This window comes from Sphaeramia orbicularis, chromosome 20 (assembly GCF_902148855.1).
Source record: "Sphaeramia orbicularis chromosome 20, fSphaOr1.1, whole genome shotgun sequence".
Taxonomy (NCBI): domain Eukaryota; kingdom Metazoa; phylum Chordata; class Actinopteri; order Kurtiformes; family Apogonidae; genus Sphaeramia; species Sphaeramia orbicularis.
This window is the reverse complement of record NC_043976.1, coordinates 23131683-23150948: the sequence shown is the minus strand read 5'-3', so window position 1 is coordinate 23150948 and position 19266 is coordinate 23131683. Positions and strand designations below refer to the sequence as shown.

The 19266-nt window shown below is 37.1% G+C and overlaps 1 protein-coding gene across 1 annotated transcript in view; it reads left to right on the top strand.

Annotated features, from left to right (window-relative positions):
- cntnap2a (contactin associated protein 2a) overlaps positions 1–19266 on the top strand; it is a 361415-nt gene that overhangs the window by 209107 nt on the left and 133042 nt on the right. Inside the window, exon 10 of the mRNA XM_030123092.1 lies at positions 18124–18273. Within this exon, the coding sequence (XP_029978952.1) occupies positions 18124–18273 (150 nt within the window). The remainder of the gene's footprint in view (positions 1–18123; positions 18274–19266) is intronic.

Genomic DNA, 19266 nt, shown 5'->3' with positions numbered 1-19266 from the left:
TTCACGGAAGTAAATGTTTTTCCTGCCGCTCCTCCTCCTGGGACGTAGAATTGTGACGTTTTCGCATTTCAAATATGTAAAGGTCAGATAATTGTGACCTGGCCATTCAGACTGAAGTTGCATTGCAAAATATCAGATACGTATCGGATTTAGGACCACATATGAAAGTGGCCTGGGTCGGATTTGAAAAAATTTGATTTGTGGTGTTCAAACTGTCTTTAAGAGATTGGATACAGGTCACATATGGGCAAAAAAAAAGGATTTGGGCCACATATCTCTTACCTTTATTTAACCAGGAAGTCCCATTGAGATTAGGAATCTCTTTTGCAAGGGAGACATTTGGCTGCAGTCTGAACGTAGCCAAAGTGACAGAGGCAGTATGTCTGTAAAAGCAATGAAAATACAACAGAGACTTGGAGCATTTTAGTGCAAACATTTACCTGCCAGTGTGGTGTGGTCTTCATGGTGTGATCAGCTGTTATCTCTGTCTGTCTTAGTAAGAAATGTCCAAATCTTTGTATTCCCATGTTTAGCCCTTCCACAAAATATCCTAGAGTAACATAATTAAGGTGCGAGCATCACTATTACTCAAAATATTGTGTTCACCTCCTGCACATAAAGCTGGAATGTTGTTTATGTTCACCATTAAGGTCCAAAATTAAGAGAGTCATGAACATTTTTAGTGTGTCTTCACTGTGTGTTCATTCATCTCTCTTCCTCCTTCGCTACCTCCTCCCTTATCTCTCACCACCCACTCCAAACCCACATATTTCCTCCCTCTCTTTCCCTTTCTTTAGACATACTTATTTATTCTGTCCACTGCTGCTTTAATAGGCCATTATGCCCAGGGGTAGGGATTATTACAGAGTTACCCTCTAGGCTAATTGGGCTTGAGCCTGCGATTACATCAGTATTACTAGAATACAAAGACACAAAAACACACTCTCACACACACAAACCCATGCTCCCTCCTTTGACTTTCTTATTACTATCTCTTAAGAAAGAAAGGCACACCAGTTTCTTGCTTTAATGACACAGTGGGAGATCAGTAGACTTATAGACTCTGTAATGAAATGCTTAGTCCCTCTTCATGGCAGATATTCTTGGGAGACATGTGCACATGTGTACACACTACCAAACACAGAGATAAAGGAAAGGTTGTTGCACAGAGAGTGCAATCTACTTTTTCTCCCAGTGGGGATAATTTGTTTATGAAGCTGTTAACCGACAGTGTAGTCATACATATAATCAGCCGTTTACCAGAAGGTGCAGTCGCACACACATAATTCACAGATCAGTTCTTGTGTGACTTATAACGAGGTTGACATACTGTGTGTCTGGAGCAGAAAATAATGGTAGCAGAAAATGGAATCACTGTGGGGTTAATTGTTCTTCAATAGGGGAAGAAAGGAAAAGTGGCAACACAATAAAAATTAAATAACATGTTTAATGAATGATGTCCAGGGCACTGAACACGTCACAATAAAGCGTGGAGAGAAGATAATTTTCAGCTCATTCAGTTCATTCTTACTACTTTAGGAATGTGCAGTATAAATCCATTTCAGTGAGAGACCGTACGTTGAGGGACTGACCATTCATAGCAAATGATTGTAGATAGTTTTCACTCTTTGAGGAACTCGACAAAGTAGCAGGAACAAAAATTCCGGCGGGAGACTATTACACCCTTTCTTCTCTTTGTTAAACCCTCATATCAGGAGGTCTCACCAAATGGCACGTTGTGTGTCATTATTTTTTCTGCTTTTGATTTTAGATCTTCAGAAGGATACTGAAATGAACCACTGTGTGGCCTCTACATTTTTCTCATATCTCAATACAAAAACCCATGTCTTCACAGATGCATGGTCTGGTATGTGTGTGTTTGTATTTATGAGAGAGCAAGAACAGGCCCTGAGGCAGGGTTTGACCTGCAGAAACATTCCCCTCTCTCCTTGGAGAAAACTCCTGTTAAATCGCAGTTCCTCCTTTCAAGCAGAAAGACAGAGGGTGAAACTAAAGAGGGTGATGAGCCCTTGGAGAGAGCGATCTAGATTAGACTGTGGGTGTCTCCTTAATGGTATATGTGTGTTGTGTGAGTGGTAGTTGAGGGCACTTCGTTGATTCCTGCTGGGGTGTCTGATCCTTCCTTTTACTTACTCATTAACTCACAGTTGTATTCATCTTGTGAAAGTGTGCAACAGGACCAAAGCAGGTTTAGATGTGCCAAAATGAAAAAAATAAATAAATACATTTAAAAAATCAGCTCTTACTTTTTATATTACCTGCCATGAACTGTCCAATTTTCTAATAAACAAAGTCTGTTCAAAAAGCTGATGTAGACAGATGGTGAGTGCTGCTCGATGCGTTTGAGTATGAATGTGAAAGATACTGTGCTTTGATCATTCATCATTCATCTCCTGAGTAACTATTAAATGACTGGACACGAGCGTTACTAGAAACAGTATTTACTCTCTTTAGTGTCTTTGCATAGACAGACATGTATTGAACAAAGTGAGGGAGCACAGTATGCTGTCAAACTCACGCTTTTCTGTCAAAATGATGAATATGTACAAAGTAGTGAAAATTGCAATATACAGCAGTCAATAAATTAATATTGTTTCAATAAAATGCTAATATTTCCACTCCATGCAAGCTTTTCGATAGCAAAGAGGTATCATGAAGAAATTATAATCCTTAATGTAGATGAGAATTAACAAAAAAAGAACTTTAAAGGTGTTATATATAATATTCACCAAACTATCCATAACAGAATGCACCAACAGCTGCCAACACCACCAGCAAATTAACATTATATTATTGCTGACTGTGTCACTCACTGAATAAAGTACAGTATAAAGCTCATTCTTTACTCTCCTTCTGACAAGCATACTTTTAGATAAAACAACTATAATTATAATCTTTACATATGCCACTGTATTGGCTGATAGTTTACATTATATATTATTCTGAGCCAAGCATCAACAAAAGGAAAATTTAGCAAATATAGTGACTTTATATTTTCACGAGATTCATAAACAAAGTCACCCATTTAGAAGACACACTGTGATTTCAGCATCAAAATCTATTCTTTTCATTTAGAGCTGTGTCCAGTGATGAAAACAACTGTGCTTTTCGCTTTTATCACTCTGTCACTTTCTTTGACTCTGAAAGTTCTTTCTTAATGGTTGTCATCCTCAATTCCTTGGCCTAATTTTTCAGTTCACTATAGGAGACTAGCAGAGTGACTCATTACTCCCTCTAGTGGTCACATAGTGAGATGCTGGCTCAGCCCATATCTCGGAAGCACAATACATTGGACAGCTTTGATTTAACACCCTACATACCTCACATAGCATGACACTGTTATTAAACTGTACTGTTGTTATTCATTTCAGTAGAAAAAAGCAATACGATCTAAATTTTTGCTGACCTTTGTATTACAATTAATTTGTCGTAGGCCACATTCAGACTGCAGGCAAATGTGGTCCAAATCCAATTTTTATGCCCATATGTGACCTGTATCCCATCTGTTAAAGACAGTTTGAATGGCACAAATCCCATTTTTTTTCAAACTGGACCAAAGCCACTTTCATATGAGGTCCTAAATCCGACATGTATCTGATATTTTGCAATGCGAGTTCAGTCTGAACGGCCAGGTCGCATTTATCTGACCTTTACGTCTTTTAAATTTGACAAACATCACAATTCTGCGTCCCAGGAGAAGGAGCAGTGGGAAAAACATATTTACTTCCATAAACAGTGCATGCCTGTGTGGTCACGCATTACATCAGGACCTCTTTTCCGCATACAGGCCACTTCAGGGTCGCATTCAGTTCATACGCAAAACTGATGGAAGTCACATTTAATGTGTAATATGAACGAGCACAAAAAAAGTCGGATTTCACCAAAAAATCCAAATTGTGCGTTAAGACCTTAGAACTTCAGTTGTATTGCTTTAATAGATTTATCACAATCATTTCAGAATTGCAATTTGTATAAGCACAGTTTTACAAACCTGGTGTTCGTCGGATAATTTCAGTCCTTTCACCTGCTTTGCTCTCTCGCTTGCATTCATCATATTTCTATATGTTGACAAATTCAGCGAGTTGAAAGAAATGGGGCATCTACCAAAATCAGTCAGGGATGAGGATCATAGCAAATCAGGATGACACAACAGGCAACTTCCTTGATTTCATCCACCAAAGCGAAAAATACTGTGCCACATTAATACAGTGTTTGTGTAGATGTGGGTTTGTTTTCACGCATGTATGTGTTCACACCCATCAGCTCAGCCAGAAGTAATAACATCAGTCCCGTTGAGATGCAGAATTCCTATCCCTTACACATACACACAGCAGGTTATTTGAACAGTCCGAATAGGAAGTATGAGGCATTACAATAATGGAAAGGCCCGAGGCACAGATTTGAGGGGAAAAAAACACACTACAGCTACCCTCGATTATAATGTTATATTGTTTCATTCCCCTTGAGTGTGTGTGTACCTCTGTGCACTTGTGTTTGTCTGTATGTGTGCGTAGGTAAGGCTTAATATGTCATATTGTCAGGCTTTGTGTGGCTGGCATATTGCCATCTGTGAGGACGTGCAGCGCTCTTAAAGCTACCTCACAACCGAATATTTAGAAGATAGGAGAGGATAAATTCCTGGATGCCAGAGGGGCCCATAAATTTATCGCAGACAAAATTCATTTATACTGTACATATAGGATCAATATGTAATAGAAACAGGGGGAAACAGAAGGAGAGGAGACGAGAGAAGGGAAGGAGACCGACGATGTGTATGAAAGAGGAAGGAGGAAGAAGTCTAATATTACGAAAACTACAAACACTACAGGGATTTGTTGCACTCTTTCTTATGGACATGAAACATAAAAACAAGTGTACAGGAACATTAATAATATTTTCCTCCCTATGGGTAATGTGATAATAACATAATTGTTGTTTATTAGCTTCAGATCAGCATAATCAGTTTCAACCACTGAGACTTTAGTAAATATTCACCTGACTACCTTCTATCTGCTGTTTATTAACTCCCAGCTCTATTTCCAGTTTTACTGTATCTGAGGAACTCATCATTAACTGAGCCCAAGTTACTGTTTCAAGATGTATTAAGAAGTTTATGAAGTAGGCACTATCTCACTAGTTTTAGTAAGGAGCCTATAAAACATTTCTTTGTCTCATACGCTTTATAGTATTCATTTAATAAGGGTTTAAATATTTAACATGCTATAGTAACTCCACTTTTTATGGCCTTGTGCAAAGAAAGAATGTTATTCCATCAAAAATAATGTCTTAAAGAGCCTATGTGAACATGCAAACATTCACTCAATACATTCTTTTTCACTCAAAGCTTTTATGTACTTTATATCTTTTTTTCAGTTTAAAATCACTGCAACAAGACTGAACTCGGCATGAACCCATTTCTTTCCTCCTCCTCACCTTGTACTCTGTTGACACTAGAATGTCATCGTGAATTATTATTTTTTGCTTCATTTTGTGGGAAGAAAAGATCACATATTATTTGTTTCACCTTACCCCGGCTTTCCCCTCGCTCTTAAAATGAGATCAGTCTGATGCCATCATCTGTTATCTATCATTGGTCTCCACAGCAAATATAGCTAAAATCAATAGAAATACAATGCCTGCACACTTACCCAGAGACAGATGACCACAAACACACAAGACATCTTTCTGATCTCAGCAGAATCAGTGGGTTTCTGTTAGTCTGAAGCATGACAGCCTTGAATATGGGGTTTGGAGTTTGTGCCCAGGCTTTCTGGCTCAATCACACATCTGCAGCAAAACATATTTGATGTCAAATACCTTTTTCAATGTGTGGCATTATGTTTCTAAATGGGCAGGTTTAACATCCGGTTAGTACCCCCTTCAGGATTTCAGGTTTGATAAAGCCTTTCAACACAAAGATTTGAGTCATTAATGTTAAAGACTCTCAACCACAGTGGAGCGTAAAAATAAATATTTACAATAAGATAAGATATGGATTGAAATGGATAAGTTTAACTACAAATTCAAATCATTATTCCTTTCTTATCTTAAAAAACAAACGTGTTCAAATGCAATTTTTTGGGTCTCAGATATTTTTTTGCATTCAAATACTTTTTTCTTTGATTAAAAATGTTTGTTTTTTATTGAAGTAAAGTTTTTTTTTAATTAATTAATTAATTAATTGATTGATTGATTGATTGATTGATTGATTGATAAAAGTGATATTTTTTGGGATTGAATAATAAAGACATAAATATCCTACCCATTTTATGCCCCAAATACAAAAAAGATGACTTCAATCAAAAAAATTGTTTTCAATCAAAAAATAACTCACTTCAATTAAAAAAAAAAAAAAATCAATGAAAAAAAGTGTTCAAATGCAATTTTTTGGGGTCTCAAATATTTTTTTGCATTCAGACACTTTTTATTTGATTGAAAAGGGTTTTTTTGATTGAAGTGAAGTTTTTTTTTGATTGAAAATATTTTTTTTTTGGTTAAGGCAACTTTTCTTTTGATTGAATAATAAAGAAACAAATCTACCTTCATAGAAATCTAGAAGCAGAACAAACACGTTTCCAATAATGAAATGTTTGGTTGACATAGAAATTAAAGAATGAAGTTAATTACACAACAACCCTGAAATAAAAGTGTTTTAGCTGACAGTGTAAACATCATGGAAGCTGAATACAAAGAGAAGTCTGTATTACCATAATGATCTGCACTGTGATACAAAATTGTATTTGATAATCATACTGCTCTAATATCCTAATATCTCTGCTATCCTAACTGAAGCAATACAGATTAGATAAGGGGGTTAGGATATATTACCCCTTTGACAACCAAAAATCTAAGTTTTATTCCTGTATTACCATATTTAATTAATTCATTCATTCATTTCATTTATTTCATTCATGGTTGTACATTTCATCAGCAGACGTTCAATAATCATCAGGTGAACAAACATGTACACACCCATGCTCGAAAAGGAGCAGGATGCAGAAAATCTTATATTTCCTGCCCCCTTCTAAATAATAATAACCTTAATGGTTAGCTATACACAACTAGCTATAAAGTCATATTGTATAAAGTCAGACAAACCAAACAAAATACATCCAAAGATAATACAAAATGAATACAAAACCAAGTGCAAAACTATATATCCAGGAAGGACAAAACAAACAAAACATAGGTAAATATATACCTGGCAAAATTATGCAAAACAATTACGATAGCAGACCAAAATAAGTAAATAAATGTCACAAGATGCAAAACAAATATGAAGCAAAATGTAAAAACTTATAATTGTTCATATAATCTCATTGTTCTGTTTTTAGACACTTTTTTCACTTTTTTATATGCATTTTAATATTCAAAAAATAATAATAATTTAAGCTATGAATAATGGGTGTCATGTTGGGCAACATATTCTGTTTTTGTGACTTAAAGATGTTATAAGTTGTATTGGTATTGAAAACTATCAGCCATATTTGTAGGAACACTCTAATGGTACGTCTCCACAGCCTGTAAACAGCCACAGTAAAACCACTAATCATCTCTGTTTTCTGTACAGTTTGTGTTGTCAATATCTGCACTAAAAATCTGTTTGGAAGTGAACAAACAACATCAGAACTGTCACAATCTGAACCGTAGAACAACAAACATAAAAACATAAAAACATCACATAATAACTTTGAATTGTGATTATAACTTTGAAACGTTATGATTTCACTGTCAAACCCCATTATTTTATGTCAGAGCTGCCCAGTGGTAAAAACAATGGGAATGGTGTTTGGCTTTTTTATCACTTTATTTGCTTTGACTGAAAGTTGTTTGTTACTGGTTGTCATCATCAGTTCAGCCGTGGTATTAGTTTTCAGTGCCGTAGGAGAGTGGCAGAGTGACACTACTCACTCCAAAGGTTGGCCCATGGCTGTGAATGAATTCAGTCCGGATCTCTGCAATACAGTACTCTAACATTTTTAACATAATGTCAGAACTCTAAACCCTCTAATATGTCGGATCGTTTTTAATAGTCTAAAGCAGAAATACTTCATATCCTACCTTTAACCCATAAAGACCCAAAGAACCACAGTCGACTAAAACTATCTACTGATCTAAAACGTTTAATACCTGTTGATCCACTAATCCTATCAATACCTGTAAAGAATTGGTGTAAAATGCAGTTTGTCATCTTTTCTTGGTCATCAGATATGACCCATTTGGATGTTCAGAGGCTCTGTGGTTACCATAGACCACTGTCATCTTCTACAACACTCGCTTTTTCATTGGACATATGCGCAAAACTTTACCAATATTTACTAAACGTCGAAAAAACAGAAGTGCGTAATGTCCGTTTTTCCATTAAATCACAAATGCGCTAATTTGTTTATGTAATGATGGTGGTGAATGAGTGGACTCAATTGCTCGGTGCTGAAGGGAAAAAGGAATTAATTAACAAAACACAAATGGTGAGGACAAACCTAAAACCTGGGGGTGGTGAGAGTCAGAGTCTGTAGGAAGGAGATGAGTGTCCGGGTTATGGAGAGGATGAAACCGACAATGATCCAGCGCCACACGGCTGCCGAAGCAAGCCTTAAATAAGCTTGATTGTGATGCACCACGGCTGTGCAGCGCACCACAGGTGAGTGAGGGTGGACGGAAAGGGAGAGGGAGGAGCCGGTGGTAACACTGGAGCAGACTGTGACAGTGTATTTATTATCACAAGATGACATGAGAAGTCATGCTATAAACATGACAACGATCGTAAATAAATGATTCAGTTTCCTGGTGTGTTCACACATACTGTGCCATATTTCTTTTAAAACTCTTCTTCTTCGCTTGTTGTAACGTCCGTCAACATCCTTTTTTTTTTTTTTTTATTCATGTGACTCTAGTTGCGGAAAAAGGTCTTTCCATTGCAGTTTTGTGTGATATACCATTTGAGCTATGCCCGAAAAACCACCTCTTGCCAGCACAAAAACTTCTAATCAAAAAACGAGAGTTTTGGCAAAATTTTCGTTTTTCCATTAGGTAAATTTTTATGCTCAAGTTATATTCCCACAATTTGAGGGTCAATGGAAAAGCGACTACTAATTCACCAGTAAATCCCATGGAATTTGACAAATGACAGTGGATGGAGACATGTGTTTTTATGTTCAGTTATTGATATCTTTGCTGAAAAAGTCATTTTTCTTCATTTTTCTCTGTTTTGATATAATAATCTTTGAATTTACTTTGAGCTTTAATGAACATCTGCATGGTCTATGAATTAAATATTGGGAAATACATGATTTACAGTGAAAAAATGCTAAATGAAGAGGATAATATTTTAATAAATGGTGATAACTCACTTAAGAAAGGTTAAATAGAGAGAAACATTAATTTGGGAACTGCCACAACAGTAACACTGGGTCTTTATGGGTTAAGCCTTTCAACCCCTCTGAGAGAATTTGAAACACAAGCTAAAATGATAATAATAATGAAAATAAAGAAAAAGAAACATTCTTGGTTCAGGTGACTGAGCCTGAAATATAGTTCACTGAAGTGTATGGTGATTATAATAGGAATAATTAATATTGTTCAGATGAATATGGCAGCTATATTTGAACCTATTACATTTTCTGAGAAGTCGGGCAGTGAAAGCAATAAATGCAAAGCACATTGACAACAGTAAGACAAAATGAAGATGTGTACTGAAGTGAATAAAAAAACAGTGAAGGAAGCTCCATGATCAGATGTAACATTTGTTCTCACCCTGCATATCTACCAGTTGGTTATCTGGCAGTAACAGTGAGTCTTGTTGACATTCAGCTCCACCTTCACTTATTACCATGTTCATCCACTCCTGGAGCTCAGCCCAGATGTCAGAGGTGCTGACGCTGGTCTGCCCACTTGTCTGTTTGTGCATTGACTCGAACCCTTTATGCCTTACTCTAGATTTTTTTTGACACTTTTATTTCCTGTCTTAGCTATCTCACAGACTGACACAACAGCGGCAGTGAAATTGGCAGTTGTAGTCAAAATGTGTTTTTCTTTCTACTACATCTTTTGAGGGTTAGCCTCAGTTAGTTCTAAAGATGCCTCTCAGACATGCACATACTGTGTTAGTAGGAAGTGAAGTATGCCATGTGTATGTCATATTAGATGTTACCATGGCGACGGCATGCAATGTGCATCTTCAGCCAATATACAGTACTGTGCTAAAGTTTTATTCCACCTATATCTTTTTTTTTGTTTTTGCAGGGTTGAAATGAGCATATGTAGTTTTTTCTCATTGTGTTTTCTTTAGATACGAGAAAACATAGAAAATATGTGCACAGCCTTTAAAAGACACCAAAAAACAGAATTAAATGGGTTCTAAAGGTTAAAGCAACTATTTATTGTGACCCATGTCCCCATGAAAAGAAACAGCGCAAAAAGAAACATGGAAACCTGGTATAAAACATTAGAAAATGAATGCAGTAAATCTCAGGGCATGCTAAATACTACCTCTTTGGTTTATAGAAGCTGTTTTTTCTTCCTTAAACTTGTAGTATATTAATAGAGAATCTTAGAATTACATGTGTGGTCATTATAACTTTATTAAAACAACAAGCCTAATATTGGCCTCAGACTTTTGCACAGTACTGTACAACTGCAACATCTGTGCACTGGAACATGAGCTGTGAAAACTATTTTATGTGCTCATTTAGAACATTTTAATTTGTGTCAGTGTATAAGAAATTTTACCTTTTTTTCCCATTCGAAGAGGTGACACATATAAGCAATGTGTCTTAATTATTTAGAATACTGAGAGATGTGGAACAAAACTGACTGAGAACTTGTGCTTGTTAATTTAGTTTTAGAAAATTAAACTGAAAACAAACTTAACACAGAGTCTTTAAAGGGATTAGGCTACTTGTATTAAAGCTGGACTGTGTATATTAAGCCAAATAGACCATAAAATGAAATTTAAGATGGGTTTTTTGAGACACACTCTGTGAACACAGCACTCAAAGTAAGCATGGTCATTATAGTTTTCATAGTTTGGACATTTGCTTAATACATGGCTGTTCGCGCTGATTAAATTGTGCATAGGTTACTTTAGAGCAACATAGCCAAATTACTCTTTGCTTCAGCAGGGCATGATCTGAGCAGTGTAACTGATTAAGTGCATATTAACTGTACTTATTAGGGATTGCAGCGTATAAGAGTGGCCCTTTTCCCCATGTATAAGCAACATGGTTTGGTTTTAAAAATGTCTAACCCTTGCAACATTTACAGCTGATATTCACACACAAAAACAGATGCCCTCATTAACTGCACTCACTTCATTGTGTCCCCCCCTTCAGGTAGAAAACAAGACACCATTCTTGATTGTTGATTCAAAATGGATACTGGAGAGTGTCTGTCTTATTTGAGTCTGCTTTGGTACAGTTAAATTCTGTGTTTTACCCAGTGACCTTCGGTGGTGTTCTACCTGACTTAATCCACCCTTTAATATCAGTAATACAACCTCAATGCCATAAAAAAAATGCAATGTAACAGAGCATTGTATCACAGACAGGTCTTTCACGTAGCAAGAAATAATGCCACTACTATAACAAGAAACCCAATGAACACAACTCTTGAGGTCTCCGCAGGTGCACCATGCACCATGTTCTTCTCAAGCATAATCATCAACATTTTCTTAATGAAATGACAAAAAACAAAAATGTTTAAATGCATAATGTTCTCCAAAACTGCTTTTTTTTATGTCTGCAACCAAATCCACTTCTTTTCTTCTGTCAGCCATTTAGTGTTGAGAAAGCAACTATTAAATCTAAGCCAATATTTTGTAGCTCATGCAAGTCACAACAGATGCAGTTTGCTTGCTGAGGTTACTATAACTAATATGTTCTTTGACCGTCCAATCAAATGACAAGAAAATGCAGACGTTATTGTGCACTTGATTTGATGGCTTTCCAAATCAGGAGCAGTGGAGATGAGCAGTGGACAGACATCCATATTACTGTGAATGTAGCTTTAGTAGCTTTAGATGTAGTGCTGGTAAACTGTACAGAATTCTTCAGTATGGTATAAATTTGTCACATGAATATAAGAAGTATACAGCTATGGCAGGAACTGTGTAGATACCTCCAAATACAGAGAGTCAGAAACATCAAGTCTTGTTTGTTTCTCATTCCGTCTTATGATGCTTGGGGCATTGCACACATGCGCTCAGGTTCCTGGCCTTAGTGGAATTCCAGTATTAAATGGTTCAGCTTTTCCTGAAGTGGTCAAACCAGGAGAGAAAGCCAGCCTTGTGCTATCTGTAAAACAGAAACCTGCAGCGTGAAGTAATTACACCACTCACATTTCATGTACAGGAGTTTTTTCTTTGGTCTTTTCTTATTTTTTAAAGACATTTGAATGAGTCGTTTATTTTGGATTTGTTATTGCTTTTCAATGGGCTGTCAGGTGTCAAAGTGTTTTGCATTTAAGATCTTTTATTTCTATACCTGTGATCGTTCTCTCTATCTCATCCAATTTGTGCATGCCAAGTCACAGTCCTGTCTTGGAAAACCTTCAGCTCCTTCATGAGAGTTGTCATGTCCTTCCACCAGTGTGAAGGAACACTTCTCCTAACTGGTTGTCACTCTAGAAAGTAAGGCTGCCAGTTCTTCTGTTGGGAGCATGAAAGCCAATCATATCTGTCTGCTCTTTCAAGAATTTCTAAAATTACCAGGTTTTTGATTTTGGTAATTATGTACCAAAAATCTGTCTTCCAGGATCCACCACTCTTTCCTTTTGGATCGACTGTTCAGTCCTAGTTGCACCCACTCTCTCTGTAATTGCTGTCACTTTATTTTCAGTGGCTGTCATTCTGGAGCTCATCACTGAAATATCACAGTGGATGAAGTTCTTTTAAGCAAGGCTGTCTAAAGTAGCAACATGACATCTTCATAAAAATATAATCTCTAGCTTACTTTCTCTATGACTGGTGATATGCCACTGCATTCCACTATCCAGTCCAGAACCATCTTCTCAAATATGCCTTTTTAAAACATTTTGTATAAATTTGTTTTTGACCTAAAAAGTAATAATTATTGTCACATGTATTTGGTTATGCAAATATTTGGTATATATTCCCCTAGCATCACAGATGTCATGAAAGACTGGTACTTTCTTTCTCCATACCAGCTACTTTGTCAGTCTGGGTTCGTAGTTTAGACCTGGTGTTCTTCAGTCCTACCCTGTGTTCCAGTTGCCTTGTTTCTCAGAGTTCTTAGCTCATCCCAGATGTCCTTGCTAGTTTAGCCACAGCTTCAGCTGTTCCGCCATTCTCTTCTCGAGTACCCATCACAGACCAACAGTGACAGTGGCAGAGTACCTCACTGTGAAACCTCGTTCCTTCAGACATACTGCTCAGCATTCAAATACATTCAGATTTTAGCATATTCACTTTCTAAAACACCCGTGTCTGTGTGACCACAGGTGGGTACAACATACGTCATATTATTTGTTGGTACAAGAAGGTTATCTATACAAAAAATATGGAACATGCTCAGTGTGCGCACCTGGAATATTTTCCTTCCAAAATTAATGCTTCATCTGCAACAAGGTCTTTAACTCTAACTGATGCAGTGAGTAGCTTCTCATTTCTTAAACAACCACCAGTTTAATGTATGGCACAAAGATTTGACTGTTTCAGTGTTAAAAGGTCATGTGGTCTGGAGAGTCTAGATTGACCCTGTTCCAGAGTGATGAGTGCATCAGGGTGAGAAGAGAGGTGGATGAAGTGATTACCCATCATGCTTAGTGCCTACATTGCAGGACTGTGGGGGCAGTGTTACGATGTGGGGTTGCTACAGTTGTTCAGGTCTAGGATCAACAACATTATGTGTCCATACAATGAGTCCAGCTGAAAATGAATATACTGGATGACCAGGTTTTGACATCAGTGGACTTTTTTTTCTCCAATATGACAATGCCAGGATTCTTCAGGCTCAGGGAAGTGGTTCAGGGAGCATGAGACATCATTTTTACGTATGGATTGGTCACCACAGAGTCCTGACCTCAGTGAGAATCTTTCAGATGTGATGGAGAAGACTTTACACAGTAAAAAAAAAAAAAGAAAAAAAAAAAGTCAAATTTATTTATATAGCACTTATCACAAAGAAAACCTCACAAAATGCTTTACAGATTAAAAAGATATAAGAGAGCAACACACAAAAAATACAAAATGCTTTACAGAATGAAAGACATAGACACAGTGGTCTGACTTTTCTGTTATCAATACAAGACCTTGGCCATAAGTTAATTCAAGCCTGGATAGAAACAAATATTGTGACATTTATTAAAACATCTATTGAATAAGCATTGTGTGACATAGACAATGCCACTGTGAAAGGTTTTAACAAAATATTGTATATGTGACTTTTTCTTAGCAGGGCAGTGTATTTTTTTTTTTTTTTGCTTTTATTGTTTGTTATTTTGTCCAAGTGTCACCATTTTCCACTTTATTTAAACATGACATATTGTGAATTGAGTTCACAATCAAATATTTATTACAAGAATGAGATATTTTTTGTTTGGGAAAAGAATCCAACTTTTTCCATTTACGTATTCAAATTGGGGCCATGATTTGACACATGTGAAGCTATAGTGGAGTTTCTTCATTGTTTTTTCATTCAAAACAAAAGCGGAGCAAAGTGAATGGTCATCTCGTCACTTTGTTATCAGGCTTATACGTGACAACTCCACAGCAAGCCATGAAATCTTAACAAGGCTCTCCCTTTCTTTTCTCTCCCTCATTATCAGTGTATTTTTTTATTATCTATGGCCAGCCGATGTGTGTTAAATGTTGCAGTGTGTGACAGAATGAGCGACGTGCACCACATACTTGTGCTTGCTTAATTCCAGTGCGTTTTGCAGCATGCTCTTGTGACTGTTTGTACTTGTCCTGTGATGAGTGTGAAGATTCAATAACCCTGCCATCAGTGATAAGCTCATCATTCAAAGCTATTGCAGGTGATGTAAAACAGATGAGGGGACATGCAGTTACGGAATATATATTTTCCATTACATTGAAGAGGTTATAGAGGAGGACAAGGCGGGATGGAGCAGTTGATAGTGATTACATCAAACCCATATTCAGACAGAAATGTGAGTGTCAGTAAAAGGGCAAATCAAGGTCACTTGCCAGCGTGTGAGTGTGTTCATTCAGATGAAGAAGACACCATATTATCATTTTGCTCACCTTATGTCATAAAAAGGATTGTTAAACAAAGTCACTGCAGTTTAGAGCAGATGCTGTACTAAGATGAGTACAAATATGACGGTTCTTTTTCTCATGTATTTTTTCTTGCTAATGCAGTCATAAACAAGAAGAACATCAAACTTTTCCTTATGCTTATGCTGTTTAGTTTCCTAAACATAACCCATGAAAAGAAATCTGCATTAATCTCCAAGGTGATGAGTTCAGCTCTCAGTGCAATTTACTGTAAGTAAGGTGGCTTACTTACAACGGGTTCACATTTCAGCATTTACAACATGAAAAGGTTATTTTTCAGAAAGTGCATTAGCACTGACTGCAACATATGTGTCTCTGAGTGGGTGTTCATGCATCTCCCTTTAGAGATCGATGCAGTGTAATTGTTTTATTATATCATCCTTGTTTTCAACACATGACAGACAAAATGCAATGTGATTTACTGAAATACACATGGGCAAAGCAACATACATTATGGGAAATATACACTGGATTGTTTGAAGTGATTATTTGAGCAAAAAAGCTTAAAAGAGTGAGAATGTGAGAGCGAATGAATAATGGATCAATAATGTAAAGCATTTTGGGTGCCTTGAGAAGTGCTATAGACATCTAATCCACTATTATTATTATTATTATTATTATTATTATTATTAATAATAATAATAATAATAATAATAATAATAATAATAATAATAATAATAATAATGATGATGATGATAATAATAATAATAATAAATTCACCTTCAGTGGCCAGCCCCATGATTGAGGGGATCGTGCATCTCTTAATGTGTATTTCAGTGAATACACAATGCATTTCATAAGTCACATGACTATTATTTTTTTGTTTTTATTTAACAAGGAAGTCCCTTGACAATAAAATCTCTTTTTCAAGGAAGACCTGGCCATGAAATATTCATAAACTGAAGCGTGACAAAGACCTACACAATGTAACAGGTAAAGGAAAAAAGATAGGACAAGAGGAACAAACGGGACAGAATCCAGTTTCAGAATTGGAAATACGCTCCTCTTATACACAATTTAAAGACAATGACATTGAAACGATGAAAGCAATCACACAAATCGTGCTTGCATCATCCATACAAATCTCACACCCAGTCTTGAAAATGTATTCTGCATCTGCATCTGGTCATAATCACCTACTCACCATTCTCTCCGCGCTGATGTGAACATCCCATGTGTGTGTTTGTGTGGGTGTATATTTAATCAACGCTGCCCTGAACTATGCCACAGTGGTCGATGCCTCTCACCAGGCGGCCATCCTGATTCTCAGTTTCTTCGGTCAGCGCTACGATCACACACACTCACATACTCACACACATGCACACGGTCACCCTGCTGATGGAGATTAATTAGTGTAGACTCCCTGCTGGCGTGAAATCCAGGTTTTCTATGTGCATTCTGGGAAGAAATAAACATTGTGCGCTGTGTCTTATAGATGACAATAATGCAAATGGAAACTGCCACACACATACGAGCATACACACTTGTTTACACGCCTCAAATGTCAGATGTATTGATGCTTGCAGTATATTAAGGTACATTTTTATTGATTTTGCATGCAAGTTCATAGGTTTGTACACTCTTCTAAGACCGATATGCACGTGACCATTCCTTGAACTTTGTTACAGTGTCCTCAGTATTGATGTGTTACACTCAGTGAAGCAATGAGCTGAGCCGAATTGAAAAGATGGGGGCTGCAGCAGATGGTCACACACGAAAGGGGGGAATGGGGAAGTAAGGAAAAAGTAAAATAGAGAAATACAGGAAAGGAAATAAAGACAGAGAGACAGAAAAGAATCAGGGACAGAAAGAGGCAAAGAGGGAAGGTTGAATAGAGATTGGTGTGAGTAAGGCGGTGATGTATAGTGCAGAGGGTGATGAGAGTGAGCTGGCTTCTCTCTCGGCTCCAGTAGTAATGTCCCTTTCCAAAACATCACTCATATTTAATGGAGCACAGCTACAAAGGAAGAGGGAGAAGGAGAGAGTACAAAAGTTGTGTGCACGAACACAGACACCCCATTGACATACGCAGACAACACAACACATTACAGACTTATACACACTTGAAAAGAGTAGTCAGAGCTTGCATCCGCTGATAGCGAACATACACACACATGCACTCTGGTACCCAGATGCAAACAGGGTTCTCTGAGAGTTAATGGAGTTGAGACACAGGGGCCTTGAGACTGCACTCAGCTTGGAATGAGAGAGAGAGAGGGCGAGGGAGAGAGAGAGAGGGAGAGAGAGAGTAAGATAGCAACAGAGGAGGAAAGAAGACAGAGGCAGCGATGGCATACATACAATAAAACATACAAAAAAAGAGGAAAAAATGTGGTAGGCTTTGAAGAAAAGGTGAGCGTTTCTTAATTCTGTTTGAAGCCGCAGTTGCAAATGGCCCATAGTCAGTGATGTACTGGAAGGAAGGGGGAAAACTCAGTAAACTGAAACATATCAATAATGAGAACACTGTAGTGAAGTTCACAACAAGGTCACATAAATGTTCCCTGGAAAAATAGCTGCTGTTTGGAAAAGTAGAATTAGACGTACATTAGACGAGCCACACTTCACTTATAGAATCTTCATTTACTGGACCATCTCACCCATGATGAATTATCCATTTGTCTCTTTTTCTTTGATGCAACCCAAGTCCTTGAGATTGTTCTATTTAATTCAAAAAGAAGAGAAAGAAAAAAGAAATGTACAAGACAAAGAATCAATTATGTCTAAATTTTTAGTCTCAGTAGAATTCTTCTGTTGCAAAATACCAGCAAAACTGTGTCTGTAAGTACAGTCTATTCCAAGATGTTTGTGCTGTACTTTGATCCTGTGGACATCTTTTTATCCTACAGGTTCAGGACTTAATGACGGCCAGTGGCACGCAATACGTCTGGTGGCCAAGGAGAACTTTGCCATGTTGACGATAGATGGTGAGGAGGCGTCTGCTGTGCGCTCCACTTCACCTCTTGTCATCACGACGGGAGGAACCTATCACTTAGGAGGTAAGGGTCACGCCAAACACCTTCACTACATCTTGCAGTTGAAGGACCAGTTAAAAAACAACACACCCTCACTTTAAACCTTTCAAGGCAGAGATACAGTCGGAGAGCAAAATGTTTGTTTCAGATGACCATGTTAGTACAGATAGTGGCTGGAACCTTTTAGCTGCAGAACATCCCAGGCCTTTATCTGAAGGAAGCTTGTTTTAAAGGGGTCATATTTTGCTAAACCCACTTTTATAGTCTTTGGTGCATTTATTCATGTATTTGGGGACCCTAATAGTTCATAAAGTTTGAATTTGAACCCTCCAGGTGCTGCAAAGCTATCTTTATATTCATTTTGGCAACAATCGAGTGGATTTCTACAACCCATTTTAATTCCTGCTTAATTTGTTGCGTCTATAACTAGTTATGTCATGACATTTGCACATATAAGGTCAACATTTCTGATGAACAGGAAAGTGTAGCACAGCCAACAACCTGGAGGGGGTGGGGTGTGAAGTGGCTCATTTGCATTTAAAGGGCCAGCGCTGAAAACTACCTTTCTGGTGTCATTACTCAGAAACAAGATTGAATATGTACCTGTGGAGTTGAATTAATGAAGAATTCAGACCCAAGCATAGCATTTACAGTTTATGTAGACCTCAGGGAAATGTTTTAAAATGCATAATTCCATTTAAAAAAGCAAAATATGAACCCTTTAATGAGATGCCTGTTTTTAATTTCTTAGTCCTATTGAATACAAAAATGTGCTTTTTATTTTAGTGTTGCCTTTCTGTGGCACTTGTAAGTTTCTATCAGTGAGTATTTCACTAAATAGTAAGCCACACACCTGTAAAATTAAGCTATAGCACATCAGATGAGTGAAGTTTAAAATGTTGAAAAATATTGGATTTTATTGTTGAATGTATTAAACTTGTAGACAGGTACATTGTATTTAACGGTGTAATACCTGATAGACGCCAGAAGTTTATCCATATTGTTATAAGATAAGAT